This window comes from Artibeus jamaicensis, unplaced genomic scaffold (genome assembly GCF_021234435.1).
Source record: "Artibeus jamaicensis isolate MK-2021 breed Jamaican fruit bat unplaced genomic scaffold, CSHL_Jam_final contig_233, whole genome shotgun sequence".
Lineage (NCBI taxonomy): Eukaryota > Metazoa > Chordata > Mammalia > Chiroptera > Phyllostomidae > Artibeus > Artibeus jamaicensis.
This window is the reverse complement of record NW_026521486.1, coordinates 53,881,560-53,896,365: the sequence shown is the minus strand read 5'-3', so window position 1 is coordinate 53,896,365 and position 14,806 is coordinate 53,881,560. Positions and strand designations below refer to the sequence as shown.

Genomic DNA, 14,806 nt, shown 5'->3' with positions numbered 1-14,806 from the left:
GGTCGGGGCCCACGTGGCCCTGACCCAGCGTGGGGCTCGGCCCTTCCCTCGGAGGGCGGACGGGTGACTCAAGCTGCAGCTGCTCCGGCGTCACGTGAGCGAGGCCGGCGGCCACTGGGCGGGCCAGGGGGCTGGGGCTGGAAGCCGGGGCGGGGCCGCGCGGCGGGCGGGGCCGGAGCCGGGGGGCGCCGCTAGAGAGACCTGGGCAGCGGCGGGAGAGGAGCGCACAGCCTCTGGGAGCTCAGGTGAGGCCGCAGGGCCGGGCCGCCGGCAGCCCGCTCCTCGGGGTCTGCCCCGTCTCCGAAGACCCGTCCAGCTATCGCCGCTCCGGGGCCCTCGCAACTTCGCAACTTCGCAAAGTTCCGGAGGCCCCGACGGGGCGGCGCGTGGCGGGGGTGCGGGCCGCGCCTATATTTTGGGGGGTGGTTAGGGCGCAGGGAAAGTGATCGGCGGCCGGGCTCTGGCTGAGGACCGTTTTCGGAGCGGGTCTGGCGGGGAGGAGGTGTTTAGAGCCTGGGGCGGGCGGCGGAGGGTGGGCGGCCGGCTCCGGCCCCTGCCCGCGCCCTCGGCTCCGTCCCCGGCCGCGGGGGCCGAGGGCGGTCGGGCTGCGCGGCGGTCGCCCCCACCCCTTTCGGGCGGCGAGAGGAGGGGGCCGGGAGACGTGGATCTGACCGCGGGTTTCCGGGTGGGCGGGGCCGGGAATGGGGGCCGAGCAAGGAAGGCTTCGAGGGCCGGCAGGGAGCCCGGAAACCAAGGGCCCCCTCGGCCAGTTCTAATACCCCTGCCCCCCCCTCTGCCCCAGGCCCGGCAGCCATGGCGGTGGAAGGAGGAATGAAATGTGTGAAGATCTTGCTCTACGTTTTTCTGCTGGCCTTTTGCGTGAGTGCGGTGGCGGGATGAAGGGGGCGCGCTGGCAGGGTGCGGGGAGACCTGGCTTGTAGTGTGAGGGTTGAGGAACGAAGAATGAAGGCAGCTGGAGACCAGATGTGGAAGGAAGGAAAGCCCGGGGAATGGCCGAAGACAGGACGGCCACCTCCTCCTCCAGCCTTCAGGGACCTCCGAGGCTGGTATGGATGAGAATGGTCAGCTTGGATGTGCGGCACTTTACCCTAACCCCTCCTGGCCCTTCCTGTCTGATGACCCAACCACTTGTGATAGGGGCAGTGGGGCAACCAGCCAACGGTTGATGGCTATCGCTACAGCCACAGGGCTGCCCTGGCTCTCCCCACCCTCCTCTGTTCTTTCTCTCCTCTCCACCTCGTCATTCCTCCCCATTAAATGTACCCGCTTCACTCCTTCCAGCTGATTTCAGGTGGGGAAAGGCTCTGTTCACCTCACTTTGGTCCTGCCCTGGGCTCCTGCCTTGAGAGGCCACTTTGCCCAGGGAGAGGCACACTGCTCTTAACCCTGTCTCCTCCCTGGCCCAGCTGGCCCAAGGCACTCCATTCACAGCTGATAGGGATGAGTGAGGCACGGAGGATAGTGGGAGGGCAATTCTGGGAGCCTGTGAGGCCCCTAGGAAGCAGTTCTTGGTTATGGAATATGAGCCCTGGGACCAAGGCTTTCTGGAAACTTCTTTTGGCATTTGATCAAACTGTGGGCAAGGATGGGTCACCCTCCTCCCCCAGTCAGATATCCTGGAGGGGCGAGGATCTGTCTCTTCCGGTTGGGGTTGTTTCCCAGATGCACCCCCAGCCCTCCACCATGATTCGCTGGGGGGGGGGTCTGGTCCCGCCCTGACCTGCCCTCTTTGCAGGCCTGTGCAGTGGGACTGATTGCTGTGGGTGTAGCAGCCCAGTACGTCCTGAGTCACACTATCAGCCAGGAGGCCACTCCTGGCTCTGTGATGCTTGTGGTCATCATTGCAGTGGGAGCCTTCCTCTTCCTGGTGGCCATTGTGGGTTGCTGTGGGGCCTGCAAGGAGAACAACTGTCTTATGATTACGGTGAGTGGGCCGTGGGGCCAGTGTGGGGCTGTGGCTTTTGTAGAGGGGCCTCAGGAGGGTGGGTGCAGTGAGGTGGGTAGGTGAGGAACACCTTGGTGAGTGTCCCAGAGACTGGTTGGGCCACAGCAGGCCTTTCTCACCCAGACTCCAAACCTGACTCTCCTCCTATGTGCCTGCAGTTTGTCATCTTCCTTTCTCTTATCGTGCTGGTGGAGGTGGCTGCAGCCATTGCTGGCTATGTATTTAGAGACAAGGTAAGCAGGGAATATAGGGAGGGCCTGGCTGTTCTGGGACCAAGGTTCCCCGAGTCCTGACTTCAACTTTCCTACTCCCAGGTGATGTCAGAATTTAATAAGGACTTCCGGGAGCAGATGAAGAATTATCCCAAACAGAACCACACAGGTTCGATCCTGGACAGGATGCAGGAAGAAGTGAGTAGGGTTGCTGGGAACAGGGGTGATGGGGGAATAAGATTCTTATCTCCATTATTGAAGGTGGAGGGTCATTTAACAACCTCCCCCATATTCTTCTTTTCCCCCAGTTCAATTGTTGTGGGGCGGCTAACTACACAGATTGGGGGAACATCCCTCTTGAGCCCAAGGGCCGTGTCCCTGACTCCTGTTGCATCAATGTCACTCAGGGCTGTGGGATTAATTTCAAAGTGAAGGACATCTATACCGAGGTAAGGAGGAGCTGAGATAACAGAGGACTTGGGAGACTTGTTTCCCAAGAGGTGAGCAGAACCAGGGATAACGGTGGAGAGGGTTGGGACTTCTAGTTGGGGATCAGGGATGGGGCGGGCATCTGGGAATTGTAGGGGTGAAGTGAAAGATGCAGAGGGTGGCAGAGAGACAGATGGACCGGGGAGGGGGTGGGAAGTTTCTCATGATGCCCTTGCCCTGTGCGCCTGCCCCCTTCAGGGCTGTGTGGAGAAGATTGGGGCCTGGCTGAGGAGCAAGCTGCTGGTGGTAGCTGCAGCAGCCCTGGGCATTGCCTTTGTGGAGGTGAGAGGCACCCTTGGGGTTCATTACAGGGCATCTGGGGAGTAGGGGCTGTGGGAAGGAGTGCTGAGCAGGAGGTGCTGGTCTGGGGAGGGGAGGGGAGCCCAGGGTGTGTTTGGGGTCTCTTGGGTGGTTGGGGTACCATGTCCTTCTGACTCCTCACAAACCCGTCTTTCCTTCTAGGTCCTGGGAATTGCCTTTGCCTGCTGCCTTGTGAAGAGCATCCGAAGTGGCTATGAAGTGATGTAGAGGGTCTGGTCTCTTCAGCCCCTCATCGAGGAGAGTGGGGTAGTATACTCCACATTTTTCAATTAAACGGATTATTTTTTCAGACCGAAAAGACAGTCTGGGTTTGTCTTAATGAGTGATACTTTATCCCTTTTCTCTCCTCACCCATGTTCCTGTACTCTGGGACCTTGTTCTGTTTGCACCTGCAGGAAGGAAAGTCTGTTTTGGGGAGTGTTTGGGAAAGGTGCTGGCTCGGCTGGCCTCGGAAGCGGGGATTGGGAGGGGGCTGCGAGCCGCTGCCTTCTGTCTCCCCATCCTGTGCTTGCCAGGCTCCGTGCTGCCGCTGTCACAAAGCCATCTCTGCAGAAATCGAGGATTCCCCTCAAAGGTCCTACTGGGAGGGGCCAGTCCGCATCTACCGTGGACATCTTCTCCCTGGGCTTCTGTCCAACTGAGGGCCTGGCTCCTTTCAGGGTGGCAATGAGTTGCTCTGATACTTGTGTGACCAGTATCATCCTTCTCGATTTAGATAAGAGAATTTAAGTGGGTACTGCCTTGTTTTTCCATGGAAAGTACCCAACCTGGCCCTGACCCCTCTTTACCATCTTCTTTTGCCCCCCCAGGAAAAGTATGTAAGGGCCATTCCCACTCCAAACACTTCATGAACTGCAACATTACTCCATGTAGAAAATAAACATCCAGTAGTGCCCTCTAGTGGCTCTTTAGGTGCAGCGTCATACGCCACCTAGAGACCCAAGGCAGCCCCCTTACGCCCTCCAGTGGGTGCTGGTTGTTTTGTAGGTACTGAAGAGGCGACCCTGGGCAGTAAGTCAGCCTAGGGTAGTTAACACTTTGAGTACCTTCATTTCTGCCTATTTTATTTTTAAAATACACATTTATTGAGTGCCTGTGTTGTGTCAGGCACCAGGCAGTACCAGGGTGGCGGCAGAAATAACTTGCTGGAAGGCTGGATTCAGTAGGCTGCCTGTGCTGGCTTGGGAAGGACCCAGGTGAGCACAGCATCCACCAGGCTGGCTGGCAGGTAGGAGGCTGGCAGCCAGAGCAGTTTGGCGTCCCAGCCTGGGCTGTAGCGAGTTCTGGGGTGACGCGCAGTCAGGGCATGCTCCAGGCACCTGCTCACCTTGTTCAGGTCTGGGTCACAGATCAGGTTCATGACACGCTGTTGCACTTTCAGGTCTGCAGCCCAGTGGGTGGTTGTAATCAGTGTCCCTGGCCCACTCCAGCCCATCTCAGGCCCTCAGGCTTGTTGCCCAGCAGGGGTGAGAGGGGTTGTTAGTACCATTGCCGGTTTGGGGAATGGGCAGGCTGCACAGGCCTGGGTGTTCTGTAGGGTCCCATTCACCCTCAGCCCCTCCCTGACTGCCCTGCCGACTTCCTCCCAGCAGGCAGGTGCAGGGGTGACCATTCTGGCACTCTCATTTCCCCGCTATGGGCCCAGTTACTCACACTTGGCAAGGAAGTCATCCCCATACAGTGCCTGTGTGGCTGGAGGCAGCCGTGCCCAGCAGGCTTGCAGGGCATTCTCCAAACTCTCCAGGTTTGTCACAGGGGTTCGGAAGAAGCCAGGCTCCACGATGGAGACTCGTACTCCAAAAGGAGCCACATCCCTCCTGGAGTGGGGGGCAGAGAAGGGTTTCTGGGCTTCCTGCCCTTAATGGAAGGGGGATGTTCAGGGACATGCTGGGGGAGGTTAAGATGGGAAAGTCGCTGGACCAGGGACAGGGGTCTCGATGATAAGGTATACCATACTGTCCTGGGATGAGGCAAGTGGGGACAGAGGGAGGGAGGAATTTTTGAAGTTTCTTTCCTCTGTATTCTCTTCTACAACCTAGAGCAGGTGTCCACAAACTCCTTAAAGGGCTAAGTAAATATTTTGGTACTGCAGGACTAAAAATTACAAGATTAGTCCCGGCTGGTGTAGCTCAGTGGATTGAGTGCTGAACTGAGAACAAAGGGGTTGCTGGTCCCGTTCCTGCTCAGGGCACATGCCTGGGTTGTGGGCCAGGTTCCCAGTGGGGGACATGTAAGAGGCAGCCACACATTGGTGTTTCTCTCCCTCTTTTTCTCCCTCTCTTCCTTCTCTAAATAAATAAAATCTTAAAAAAAAAGTCAAAGCCATTGTTGGTTTACTGGTGGTGGCTGCTCTAATCTGGCCTGAGAACCACAGTTTGCCAACTGCAGACGTAGAAGAACCCGATTCCTTTGCTCCCAAAATACAGAAATCCAAGTATAAAGCACGTGTCCCATGATGCCAACTGGAAAATGAAAAAACTGAGGGACAGGGACATGCCTGAATGTCGACGCTGACGTTATTTGCTGGGTGAGGGTGACAAAGCAGGCTTCCTTCAGAAGGTGGGCTTGGCTTGTGGGACTTCTGCCCAGAATTCAGGACCTGCTCCTGTGTTGTCCCTGTCAAGTGCCCACTGCGCTCTCACGGGACTTGGAACATCACTATCTAAGGATGAGGGGCAGCAGAACGGCACAGCCAGGCTCGGAAGGCAAGCAGGCAGTTCCAGTGGTCTGGGGTAAGGTAGGTTCCTCTAAGGGTGCTAACACCTACCTGATAGGGCTGCTGGGAGAGTTAATACAAAGATGTTATGTACGGGTACCAGCTCATCCTAACAGTTGTTATCAACAGTAACACTAATAACAAGGATAGCAGGCTCTGGGGGCATTTTCCATGTGTTAGGTTCTGCTGGGGCTTTAAGGTACCTCACTTTACTCTCAACACCCATGAGGTAGGTCTTTTCCCCCTGATTTACCAGATGAGGGATAAACTGGGGTAAAAAGAACCAAGCTAGTAAGGTCGCAAAGTTCACGTGGGAGGTTGGGATTTGAACCCAGGCCTCTAGTCTAAACCATGCCGAGCCCGAAACTGTCTTTTCTGAATATTCTATGATGAGTTTTAATCATCTCTGCGGGGTAGATGGGAGTTCTTTTGTGAGTGGCCTGGGAGCCTGGGGCCCTGCCCCCTTACCTCAGGCTGTCCGAGAAGGCCTCCAGGCCAAACTTGGAGACACAGTAGCCCCCACCATTTGCTGCCAGGCGACCCAAGACGCTGCTGATGTTAACCACCCGGCCCTGGGCTTGCTGTAGCAAAGGTAGCAGGGCCAGGGTGACCCTGATGGGGCCCAGTGTGTTCACATTCAGCACCCGGTGGAAGTCATCTTGCGTCAGCCACGGCGTGGGCCCAATGGCACCTGCCACCCCAGCATTATTCACCAGACCAAAGAGCCCTGCAGGGAGGTGGGACACAGAGGGTGGGTGGGGCACTCCGGTGGCCCCTCTCCTTCCTGGGAGGGCCTGAGCGCATCCCCTCATGGTCCCTCAGGCTTCCCACAGCCCCTGTGAGGGAACACTGGACACTGTGTTCCCAGTGGCCCAGCCACACTCACCTGTTTCCCCAACGTGGGTTTCCACCCATTTGGCTGCCCGCTGGACACTCTGGGGATCAGTCACGTCCAGCAGGGTGGTGTGGAGGCGAGAGGAGGCTGCCTGCTGTAGGCCCTCGGCCCCCAAGGGGGTCAGGCAGCTGGCCAGGACTCGGAAGCCTCTCTGGTCCAGCCTCAGTGCCAGAAGGCGTCCAAAGCCAGAGTCACAGCCGGTGATGAAGATGAAGGCATCACTGACCGGCAGGCTCTGCCGGTCTCTGAGCAACCACAGTGCTGCCCAGAGTAAGACCCCCAGCAGCAGGGGCAGCCACATGGCTGGAGCCAAGCGATCTGCAGGGGCAGCTGAGGCCGGGCAGGAAAAGGGGTGTAGTTTACTCTGGCACTCAGACCCGTCCCCTTAAGAGTGTCCCTAGCTGGAAGTCTCTGGCTTGAACATTTATCTGCCTGTAGATAAATGGCAAATTATACCTTATCTAGGAAAAGCAGGGATCTGGGAAGACCCTACATTTGTGGGTAACTTAATGAAAAGTGGGTAAGCCGGGTCACATGTGCAACCCTGCTGTAAGGGGGTAGAAGGGTCTCGTCTGCTTTTTCTCGTTTGCTCTCTGGATAATCCAGGGGCATATGAATTCTCTAAGTGTAAGCTGGCTTTGTTTTAGGAAACACACATGGGACAAAGAACCCTGCATTTCAGTCCTGGTGGCCCCAAACTTATTGTGTGATCTGAGCACCTCATTGCGTCTCTGAACCTGATTTCCCGTTTGCTGGGTGGGACTAACACCTACCAAGACCACCAGGGAGGTGAGCAGGATCAAGGGAAAATATGTGAGGAAGCATGTTAAAAGCTTAAAGCTTTGAGTTTTACCAATACTTGTAAGATCCTGCAAGTCTTCTCCTAGCACCCCGGCTCCCAGTGCCCTGCTTACCTGCTTCGGAAAGTCAGCAGGTACTACAACACCGGAAGCGTCTTCTTTTGCTTTGTTTGAGAAACTCTGCTCCCAGCCTCCCCAGGCTCTCACATGAACTGCAGCTAAGGCCAAAGTCCTCAGAGGGTGGACTGGGCACCAGAAGTATTAAGCGTATGTGAGGGAGGACTTGGGGGAGGAGTCCGGGAAGCTGAAGCCTGCTGGCTGAGGCCAGGGCTTGGCACAGGCCAGGCAACCAGGCCCCTTCTCGCTCTTTTCCAGCTGGGGTTCCTGACTACCTCTGACGCGGATTCCCAGGAGGAGGGATGTATCAACTTTGGCAGCTGTCTCTCCCTGTTGGTGACTCTGGACCCGTCATTCCTCTTCCTTCCCAGCCCCGAAGTGCCCCCATGCTCAAGAGTTTATCTCCCGCCTGGCTCAGACTCGTGACACGGCTTAGCACCAGGCTGGGAGAGGTCATGGGCACATGGGAAGGCAGAGCACCAGAGCCAGGACCAGGCCTGCTCCCTGTCTGATTTCTCCCCTGTAGGAAACGGAAGTCCTGAGTTAGGATGCCTGGAGCAAAGGCCCCACCGTGACCTTCTCTGGGGAGGTGTGGGAAACTCCCAACCTTTGCTTACCCAACAGGCATTTGTACCAGGCCCGAGGAGAGAGGGAAGTTGAGATAGTAAGAGGAAGCTGGTTCCACCCTCTACCCAGAAGGTGCCTGTCCCTTAAGGAAACAGTCTTGACCCTTCCATTCCCACCCTCCATGCTGAGCTAGTAGCTCCTTGACACGTACCAAAGAGAAATGGGAACTCGTGTTTTATTTGTGGCCCATTAGCTTCCCTCCTACCCCATGGGGAGGGCACAGGGGTAGGAGGGAGGTAGAGGAGGAGGGGGAGGGGCTAGGATGGGGCAGACTGCAGCTGTCCTTTGTAGACATACTCCAGGGCGGTGGCAATGGTGCGCATGTCGAGCTCGATGCTCCGAGCCCAGTTCTCCACATCCCCGATTTCCTGGGAAGGGGAGGGAAGGGGAGGGGGTGGGAGTCCATAAATCAGGGTGGGTAGAGTGTGGCTCTAGTGGATGGATGGGGATACTTTCCACTCACCCTCTCCGTACAAAGGGCTTTGCTTGGACCCACCAACTGCCTTTACCTCTTTCTCTAGCCTCTCTGACACTGGAGCCACAGATGAGATTTCTGAGGCCACACCCACTTCTGCCTTAACCCCAGGCCTGAGGTCACCCTATTGGAGGCAGTCAGTGGGGACCCAGTATGGGGCTGGTGATGTGGGGAGTGTGGCCCACCTTGAGTGCCTGGTTGAAGTTCTCCACCATCCCGATCCATTGGCCTGTCTGCTTGGCAAACTGGGCAGCCTGGACCTGTAGGGTCTTCACCTCATGGTCCAGCTTTCTTTGGTTCATGTAGGCCTGGGCCACACTAGAGGTTGGAGGAGGGAGGAGGTCAACTCAGCCAACTAGTGGGAGTGGCCTCCGGGGCTAATATCCTACTGCAAGAGTGGGAGGCCAGCCAGGGGTCAGGCTGGGGAAAACCTGTGATTTTAACCATTATGGGATGCAAAATAGACTAGTACATGCAGATGAACCCAGCTCCTTCTCCCCATGCCCAGGAGACCCTAGCCAGGAGCTGACTAGAAACATACCATCTCCTATTCTCCAAAGAGAGTTCCTGGAGCTGGGTGGGGCAAGTTAGGGCTAATCTGGTAGAACATCCCTGAATAAAAAGCTGGGAAGGAAAAGGTGGTATGAGGAAGCTGGGAAAATCCAGTAGCAGGCACACATCTGGTAGCAATTGGAAGCTCAGGGATCTGCGTTAAAATGTTCAGAAAGGAACTTGGGCCACTCCCTGAATCTGGGGTGGGATGGGAGAGCACCCCCTCCCCAGGAACTCAGGGTCCAGAGAAGATCTCCCAGGGACTGCTTCTTGGCTCTCAGTCTCTCTCCCAACCCTTCTCCTCTTGCATACAAATGAATGAACACGTGTGCAATTTCTCCCTTCCTTCTGCTCCATGCAATAGTTTTTCTTTTCTCTTCAATCAAGGTACTGGCTTCGGCTACCATTACTGCCATGAGGTTGCTATTCTCAACTCTCTGCCTGACTCTATTCCCCCTAACCCCCTCCTACAATTGTGCAATAATTGTTCTCTCTTATTGGCTGGTGAATCTTTCATTCTCCACCCCAAAGCTTTGGGTCAGCTGGGAGACTCCACATCCGGAGCCCCCACCCACTGGAATCTGTGGGGGCTGGAGGGGGCACGGGGTTAGGGCGTCGAAGGAGTGGGAAGGACACCTGACAGGGGTTGAGATAGATGGAGCCTTTGTGTTCCCTTCTGGGGAATGAGAGGGGGGGCGTGGGCAGCAACACAAAAACCTTTCTAATCTGGCTTTGGCTTAGCTGCCCTCTAGACTGAAAGTGGGGTGGCCCCTAGCACAGGAAGAGGAGAGGGAGAAGCCTGGGCCAGCCTCACAACAGAGCCGGGAGGCACCAACGTGGGAGGGAGGAGAGGGGGTAGACCCCGTCTCCTCTCTCTGGGGACAGCCGGGCCACAGTAGGAGATGGGGTAGGAGCTGAAGCAGGAAGAGCAAGAGGCTCCCAATGTTTCAAAATTCCTCTGGAGGGAGTTCCTGAAATCCCAGTTTTCCCTGTTGATCTCCTGCTTTCCGTTATTCATGCTGAGTGACGGGAGAGGCCTGGAGAGGAGGGAGATCAGGCCCCACCCGCAGCCTTGTCTTCCCCTAATCTTCCACAGACATGAGTAATGAAGACGAAAGCCCCTGCTTGGCTCACTTGGGTGACTCAGTCTCTGGATTCATAAGTATGCCATTCTATTTGCCCCACAAAATTGTCATCTCTGTACTCTCTTTGGTCACTCAGGGTCAAGAGACAATATTCTTTGCTCCTTCCCAACTTTTTGGTTGTTAATGGCGTTTTCATTTAGGACTGGAGCAGGAGGTGGTCCCTGGAGACCCAGCAGGAAGGGCAGAGACAGCCTGGCTCTCCTGTAGCTCCTGGCATAGATTCTACCCTCACCCTCACCAGCTGTGCCATCTCTTTCCTGCCAGCTGCTCCTCAGGCCTGCCAAAGGGTGGGAGGCGGAGAAGGAGAGCTGGTAAGCCATGGTGAAGGAGGGCACCCTCCCTCCCACCAAAGTGACAGCTGGACTTGCATGGGTGAAGAACGGCAGGCAGATGGCAGCAAGTTGTGAGCACCAGGGAGAAGTTAGGGTGGAGAGGGGGAAATCTGGCTGCTTTCCAAACAACTGCAGCTGCTCCTCCCTGCCCCATGTTACCGGTCAGAGGTGACTCAAGCCTCTCTCCATAAACTTAAGCTGGGTGGGGGAAGGGTAAGAGAAAGGCAACATCTCATCCCTTCCAGAGTAGTCTGCTCGCTAGACCTAGCCTGTGCCTACACTGGGGTGGGGACAGCTGGTGTTGGTGGGAAGAGGTTCATACCCCACATTGAGGTGATCCACCAAAGCTTCTGTCAGGCACGTCGCCGCAGTGATTGCCTCTCTTCTCCTCTTTTCTGGAGGCAGGGGGAAAGGGATTGGAATGGGGACTTGGTTTTTTAAGGGGTGATGCTGAAGGTTTCCCACTCCTTCATGACATTCTGCTAGTTTTGGGAACATCTAACTAATCTCAGAGTACAAGAACTGTAAAGAACTTTGCCAAACACAAACACCTTTCATTTTAGAGGCGAGGGCGCTGGTACCCTGAGAGGGGAAGCGACTTGTCTAGGGACACCAGTGGGTCAGTGGCAGCGTCCAGGGCTCCAGACTCCCAGGCACTCTGTTGCCATTTTCTTGGCCTATGGATTGGTAACTCCGGGATTCCAAGCCCAGGTTCAGGAAACAAGCTCCCCACGCCTGTCTCCGTGGTTTCAGGCCTCAGAGAATGCCCTCCTCCCTTCAGGACCATCCCCTCCCACTTCCACTGTGAGGGGCTGCCTGGACCAATCGGCACAGCGTTCTGTGAGCAGGGGTGGGACTAGAAGGTCCTGGAGTCCGAGCGTGGTGGACGTTCCGAGGGGGGCAGGGGTGTTGCTAAAGGGACCAGAGCCCGTTGGCACCAAAAAGACCCCCACCCCCCGACTCCTCTGCCCACTAGCCCGCGCTCTTCCCTGGAACTGGGCCGTTACTCGAGGTCCAGGCTCCGGGCTGAGGCTAGGCCGCGGCGGGAGCGAAACCGGCAGACACGACGACATCGGCTCACCCTGCAGCTCCTTGCGCTCATTCTGCTTAGCTTGGTGTTCCTTCAGCAGGCGGGACAGCATGTTGGCGCCGGGCTGTGGGCTGGGAGGCGGGACACACCCAGCCCCCTCCGACTCCGGGAGCTGAACCGCAGCGCCCCGCTTGTGCGGGGCCCGGATCACGTGTCCTCACTGTCACGTGAGGCCAAGACACGCCCCCCGCCCCTTTGAGTCAGGTTGGCAGGTAGTGAAGATCTTTCCTGGGAAGAAAGGGAAGAAGGGGAATGGTAGAGGGTTGGGGGCAGGCGAGCTCTTGTCTTTATTCAGGGTTCACTTTTAATGAGTGTTGGAAGAAGTGTTTAGCGCTCATACAGCAGGGACGATTTTAAACAACTCTTTTGAATTTCAGGCTCCCTGACGTGGGGCGGGCGGGGCGGGTGGGAGGGAGGTTGGTGTTGCCCGGAGGTCCCTCACGGTTTGGTTGTTGCGGGACCAGAGGCTGTCTGATCTCGCTGAAATTCTTTTCCTTCCTGGCCTTTCCCTCGGGGCAGCTCGGCCAGTTCTCAGTGATTGGCACCTCCTTCCCTCTAGGAGGGACTGCTTTCTTTTCTTTTCCAGCCCTCTCTCTTCTCACCACTGCCGAGGTCCCTCAGCGCTGGGTGATCTTGGTAGAGAAGCAGCATTTTAGGCACTTCGAGCAGCTTCCTAGGGAGCTTTGCTGATTTGAGTGGCTAGTACGGAAACGTGCGTGCAATTCCATTTCCTTCTGTGGTCAGGGAATGCGAACCCTTCTCAGTCTTAACCAGAAGACTAAGTGCTGCTGCCAAAATATAAGGTAAATTATATAACACTGCTCTGAACTAAGAAAAATTATAAACATCATCAACATATTCTTGCTGTTGCCACAGTCTCTCTGGGTGTACCAGGCACTAACATGCTGGGTGATTTTGGGCAGGTTGCTTGCCCACTCTGGATTTCGGTTTTCTCCTCAGTAAAATAAATAAAATATAGTAAAATAAGGGGATTGGATTAAAACAGTGATTCTGAACCCTGCCTAAACATTAGAATCACCTGGGGGAAGTTTTAAAAAAATGCCCTGGCCCTAGATTAATTAGGTCTTGGAGGAGTGGAGCCCAGGCATAAGTATTTTTTAAAAGGTTCTTCAGACGATTCTAAAATGCATCAAAGGTTGAGAGTCACTGGACTAAATTATATCTAAAGCTATCTCTGCGAAAAGTAATTTTAAAAATAAATTAATTTAAAAAAAGAAAAGGAAAAGAAAGCTATCTCTAACTTTGGCATTCTCTTGTTTTGTGAGTGAGTTACAGAGTTGGAACTTGCCTTTATCTCATCTACTTGCAGGGGGAGGAGAAACAGGTGCTGAGTTAGAATAAAACATCCTTTCTGGTTTTCTGAGGAAGAGCTGGGGACTCCTGATGGCTTGATTTACTCAGCTATTTGCAGAGTAGCATCTTAAATCCTGGGAGATGTGCGACCATCAAAGGCTCAGTGAGTTAAACGGCTCAGTGGCAGCAAAAGCAGGACGTTAAGGGCCAAGATAAAAATTCTGAAAGGAAAGCGGTCCCTCCTAGTGGGAAGGAGCTGAGAATCGACCAAGAACCGGCTGGAGCTGCCAGGAGGGAAAGGCCAGGAAGGAAGAGAATTTCAATGAGTCCAGGGAACCTCTACTCTGGTACTTTACACGTATTAATTAATTTAATCTGTAGAAGTATCTTGTAGATTATTATAATTGTCACCCCCAGTTTGCAGATGAAGACTCTCAGGTACACGGCAGTGAAGTAACAGAGCTTACAAAAAGTAGAGCTTGGATACAAATCCAGGCTATCTGACCCCAAAGCCTGAATGTAACCCCTGCACTACACTGCACATACCGTGGGAGAGACCCCGGAAGGGGTGGCCCTGTCTCTTGTCACTATGCCCTTCCAGCCTGGGCATCTGTTGAAGGGGATGGCAGGGGAGGAGTGTTTGGGAAGAGGCTCCTCTCCAGAGAAGCTGATCATTAGAAGCGGGAAGAGTGAGAGCATCACAGGGCAGCCTGGCCCAGCCCTCCCCCCACTCTGGCTCCAGCTTCTAACTGCAGTGATCAAGCAAAACAGAGGCGGACTGGAAGATGCCTGGTGCCTCACTCCCAGAGCTGTGGGGCCTGGGAAAGAAGGGCAGCAATGAGAAGGGGTACCAGAGAATGGTGACTTGGGGGCTAATGAGGGAGGTTGGTGTCGTGGGTTTCTGTGGAGAGCCGGTCATTGTTAAGATTAGGCTGACTCAGTGAGAGTGCCAGGCCCATCCTGTATTACCCTCACCCTGCTTGGCACAACCATTTGACATTTGCACAATCAGTACAGAGATTGCCAGGATTCTGTGGACATCAGCCCTTCCCTCTTCTCCTAAACACTGGCTATTCCTTTGCCCTAGAGCTGGACAGAGGACATGGGTACTTGTATCTGCAGACAGCAGCTGATCTCTCCAGTCACCCTCCAGTTGTTCCTTTTCTGGGTCCTTGCGTATTGTCTAACTTCAGTTTCTGCTGCAGTTTAAGTTCAGCCCCACTTGCTTTTGGTAGAGATGGAGAAAAGCTGCACGCATATCCAGGGAATGAGTCTCGATAGTTGAAATCTCTTTCTGCCCACCTCTCTTTACAGTCCCCCACCCAGATTATTCTCCCTCAGCCTGAATGAATACAACTCCATGCTCTTTTCCTCCACTCATTTTTCTGTTCTTTTGAGGGCTCTTTCAGAGTTAGCTTTAATTAGCAAGCTTCAAGCCGACTGATTAGGCTACACGTTAGGGCCAGAAGCTGCTGAATTGTTAGGGGTTGGGTGAGGACTGAGGGAGGACATGGCGTGAGTGGAGAAGGCTTCTCATACTGGGAAATCTGGCTGGGCTTCAAGAGGGGGGGCCGTTGGTGGTGTGGCCAAGTTCCAAATGTTGGCCGCAAGCCAGTGTTCAAAGAAAAGGGGCCCTTGAGACAGTTTAAATGGCTCCTTGTGGGAAGTGATCTTCTAGTCCTTCTTCCCAAGATGCAAGGATTTCTCTTAAACCCTCAAAGACCAGAGTGGTCATTTCCCCAGACACTGCTCTCA

The 14,806-nt window shown here is 55.0% G+C and overlaps 3 protein-coding genes across 5 annotated transcripts; 1 reads left to right on the top strand and 2 right to left on the bottom strand.

Annotated features, from left to right (window-relative positions):
- The first annotated feature begins 140 nt into the window (after positions 1-140).
- CD63 (CD63 molecule) lies at positions 141-3,290 on the top strand. The gene is made up of 8 exons (XM_037144131.2): positions 141-245; positions 803-879; positions 1,757-1,945; positions 2,125-2,199; positions 2,281-2,376; positions 2,487-2,627; positions 2,866-2,949; positions 3,130-3,290. Exons 2-8 carry the CDS (start codon positions 814-816, stop codon positions 3,193-3,195), a joined length of 717 nt encoding a protein of 238 aa, XP_037000026.1. The 5' UTR covers positions 141-245; positions 803-813; the 3' UTR covers positions 3,196-3,290.
- A 736-nt stretch (positions 3,291-4,026) lies between these two features.
- RDH5 (retinol dehydrogenase 5) lies at positions 4,027-8,206 on the bottom strand. 3 transcript variants are annotated; one of them, XM_037144130.2, is made up of 5 exons: positions 7,514-8,206; positions 6,591-7,031; positions 6,173-6,431; positions 4,642-4,805; positions 4,027-4,371 (listed from the first exon to the last, which is right to left on the bottom strand). In XM_037144130.2, the coding sequence occupies exons 2-5, from the start codon at positions 6,898-6,900 to the stop codon at positions 4,148-4,150; spliced, it is 957 nt and encodes a 318-aa protein (XP_037000025.1). In that variant the 5' UTR covers positions 6,901-7,031; positions 7,514-8,206; the 3' UTR covers positions 4,027-4,147. The 3 variants fall into 3 exon arrangements, with proteins under 3 accessions (XP_037000025.1, XP_037000024.1, XP_037000022.1); XM_037144129.2 differs by having other exon boundaries at positions 6,591-6,929; XM_037144127.2 differs by having other exon boundaries at positions 6,591-8,206.
- A 95-nt stretch (positions 8,207-8,301) lies between these two features.
- BLOC1S1 (biogenesis of lysosomal organelles complex 1 subunit 1) lies at positions 8,302-11,909 on the bottom strand. The gene is made up of 4 exons (XM_037144132.2): positions 11,729-11,909; positions 10,970-11,042; positions 8,804-8,936; positions 8,302-8,511 (listed from the first exon to the last, which is right to left on the bottom strand). The coding sequence occupies exons 1-4, from the start codon at positions 11,787-11,789 to the stop codon at positions 8,401-8,403; spliced, it is 378 nt and encodes a 125-aa protein (XP_037000027.1). The 5' UTR covers positions 11,790-11,909; the 3' UTR covers positions 8,302-8,400.
- Positions 11,910-14,806: the final 2,897 nt, after the last annotated feature.

Bases quoted from the DNA above. Each gene is read 5' to 3' on its own strand.
- CD63 (XM_037144131.2), top strand. From the start codon at position 814: ATGGCGGTGGAAGGAGGAATGAAATGTGTGAAGATCTTGCTCTACGTT. The intron at 2,377-2,486 runs GTGAGTAGGGTT...CTTTTCCCCCAG, and splicing joins TGGACAGGATGCAGGAAGAA to TTCAATTGTTGTGGGGCGGC. The intron at 2,950-3,129 runs GTGAGAGGCACC...CTTTCCTTCTAG, and splicing joins TGGGCATTGCCTTTGTGGAG to GTCCTGGGAATTGCCTTTGC.
- BLOC1S1 (XM_037144132.2), bottom strand. From the start codon at position 11,789: ATGCTGTCCCGCCTGCTGAAGGAACACCAAGCTAAGCAGAATGAGCGC. The intron at 8,937-10,969 runs GTATGAACCTCT...TCCAACCTCTAG, and splicing joins GTGGATCACCTCAATGTGGG to TGTGGCCCAGGCCTACATGA. The intron at 8,512-8,803 runs GTGGGCCACACT...TCCCCTTCCCAG, and splicing joins ACTTCAACCAGGCACTCAAG to GAAATCGGGGATGTGGAGAA.
- RDH5 (XM_037144127.2), bottom strand. From the start codon at position 6,900: ATGTGGCTGCCCCTGCTGCTGGGGGTCTTACTCTGGGCAGCACTGTGG. The intron at 6,432-6,590 runs GTGAGTGTGGCT...ACCTCCCTGCAG, and splicing joins AACCCACGTTGGGGAAACAG to GGCTCTTTGGTCTGGTGAAT. The intron at 4,806-6,172 runs GTAAGGGGGCAG...CCCCCACTCCAG, and splicing joins GCCTTCTCGGACAGCCTGAG to GAGGGATGTGGCTCCTTTTG.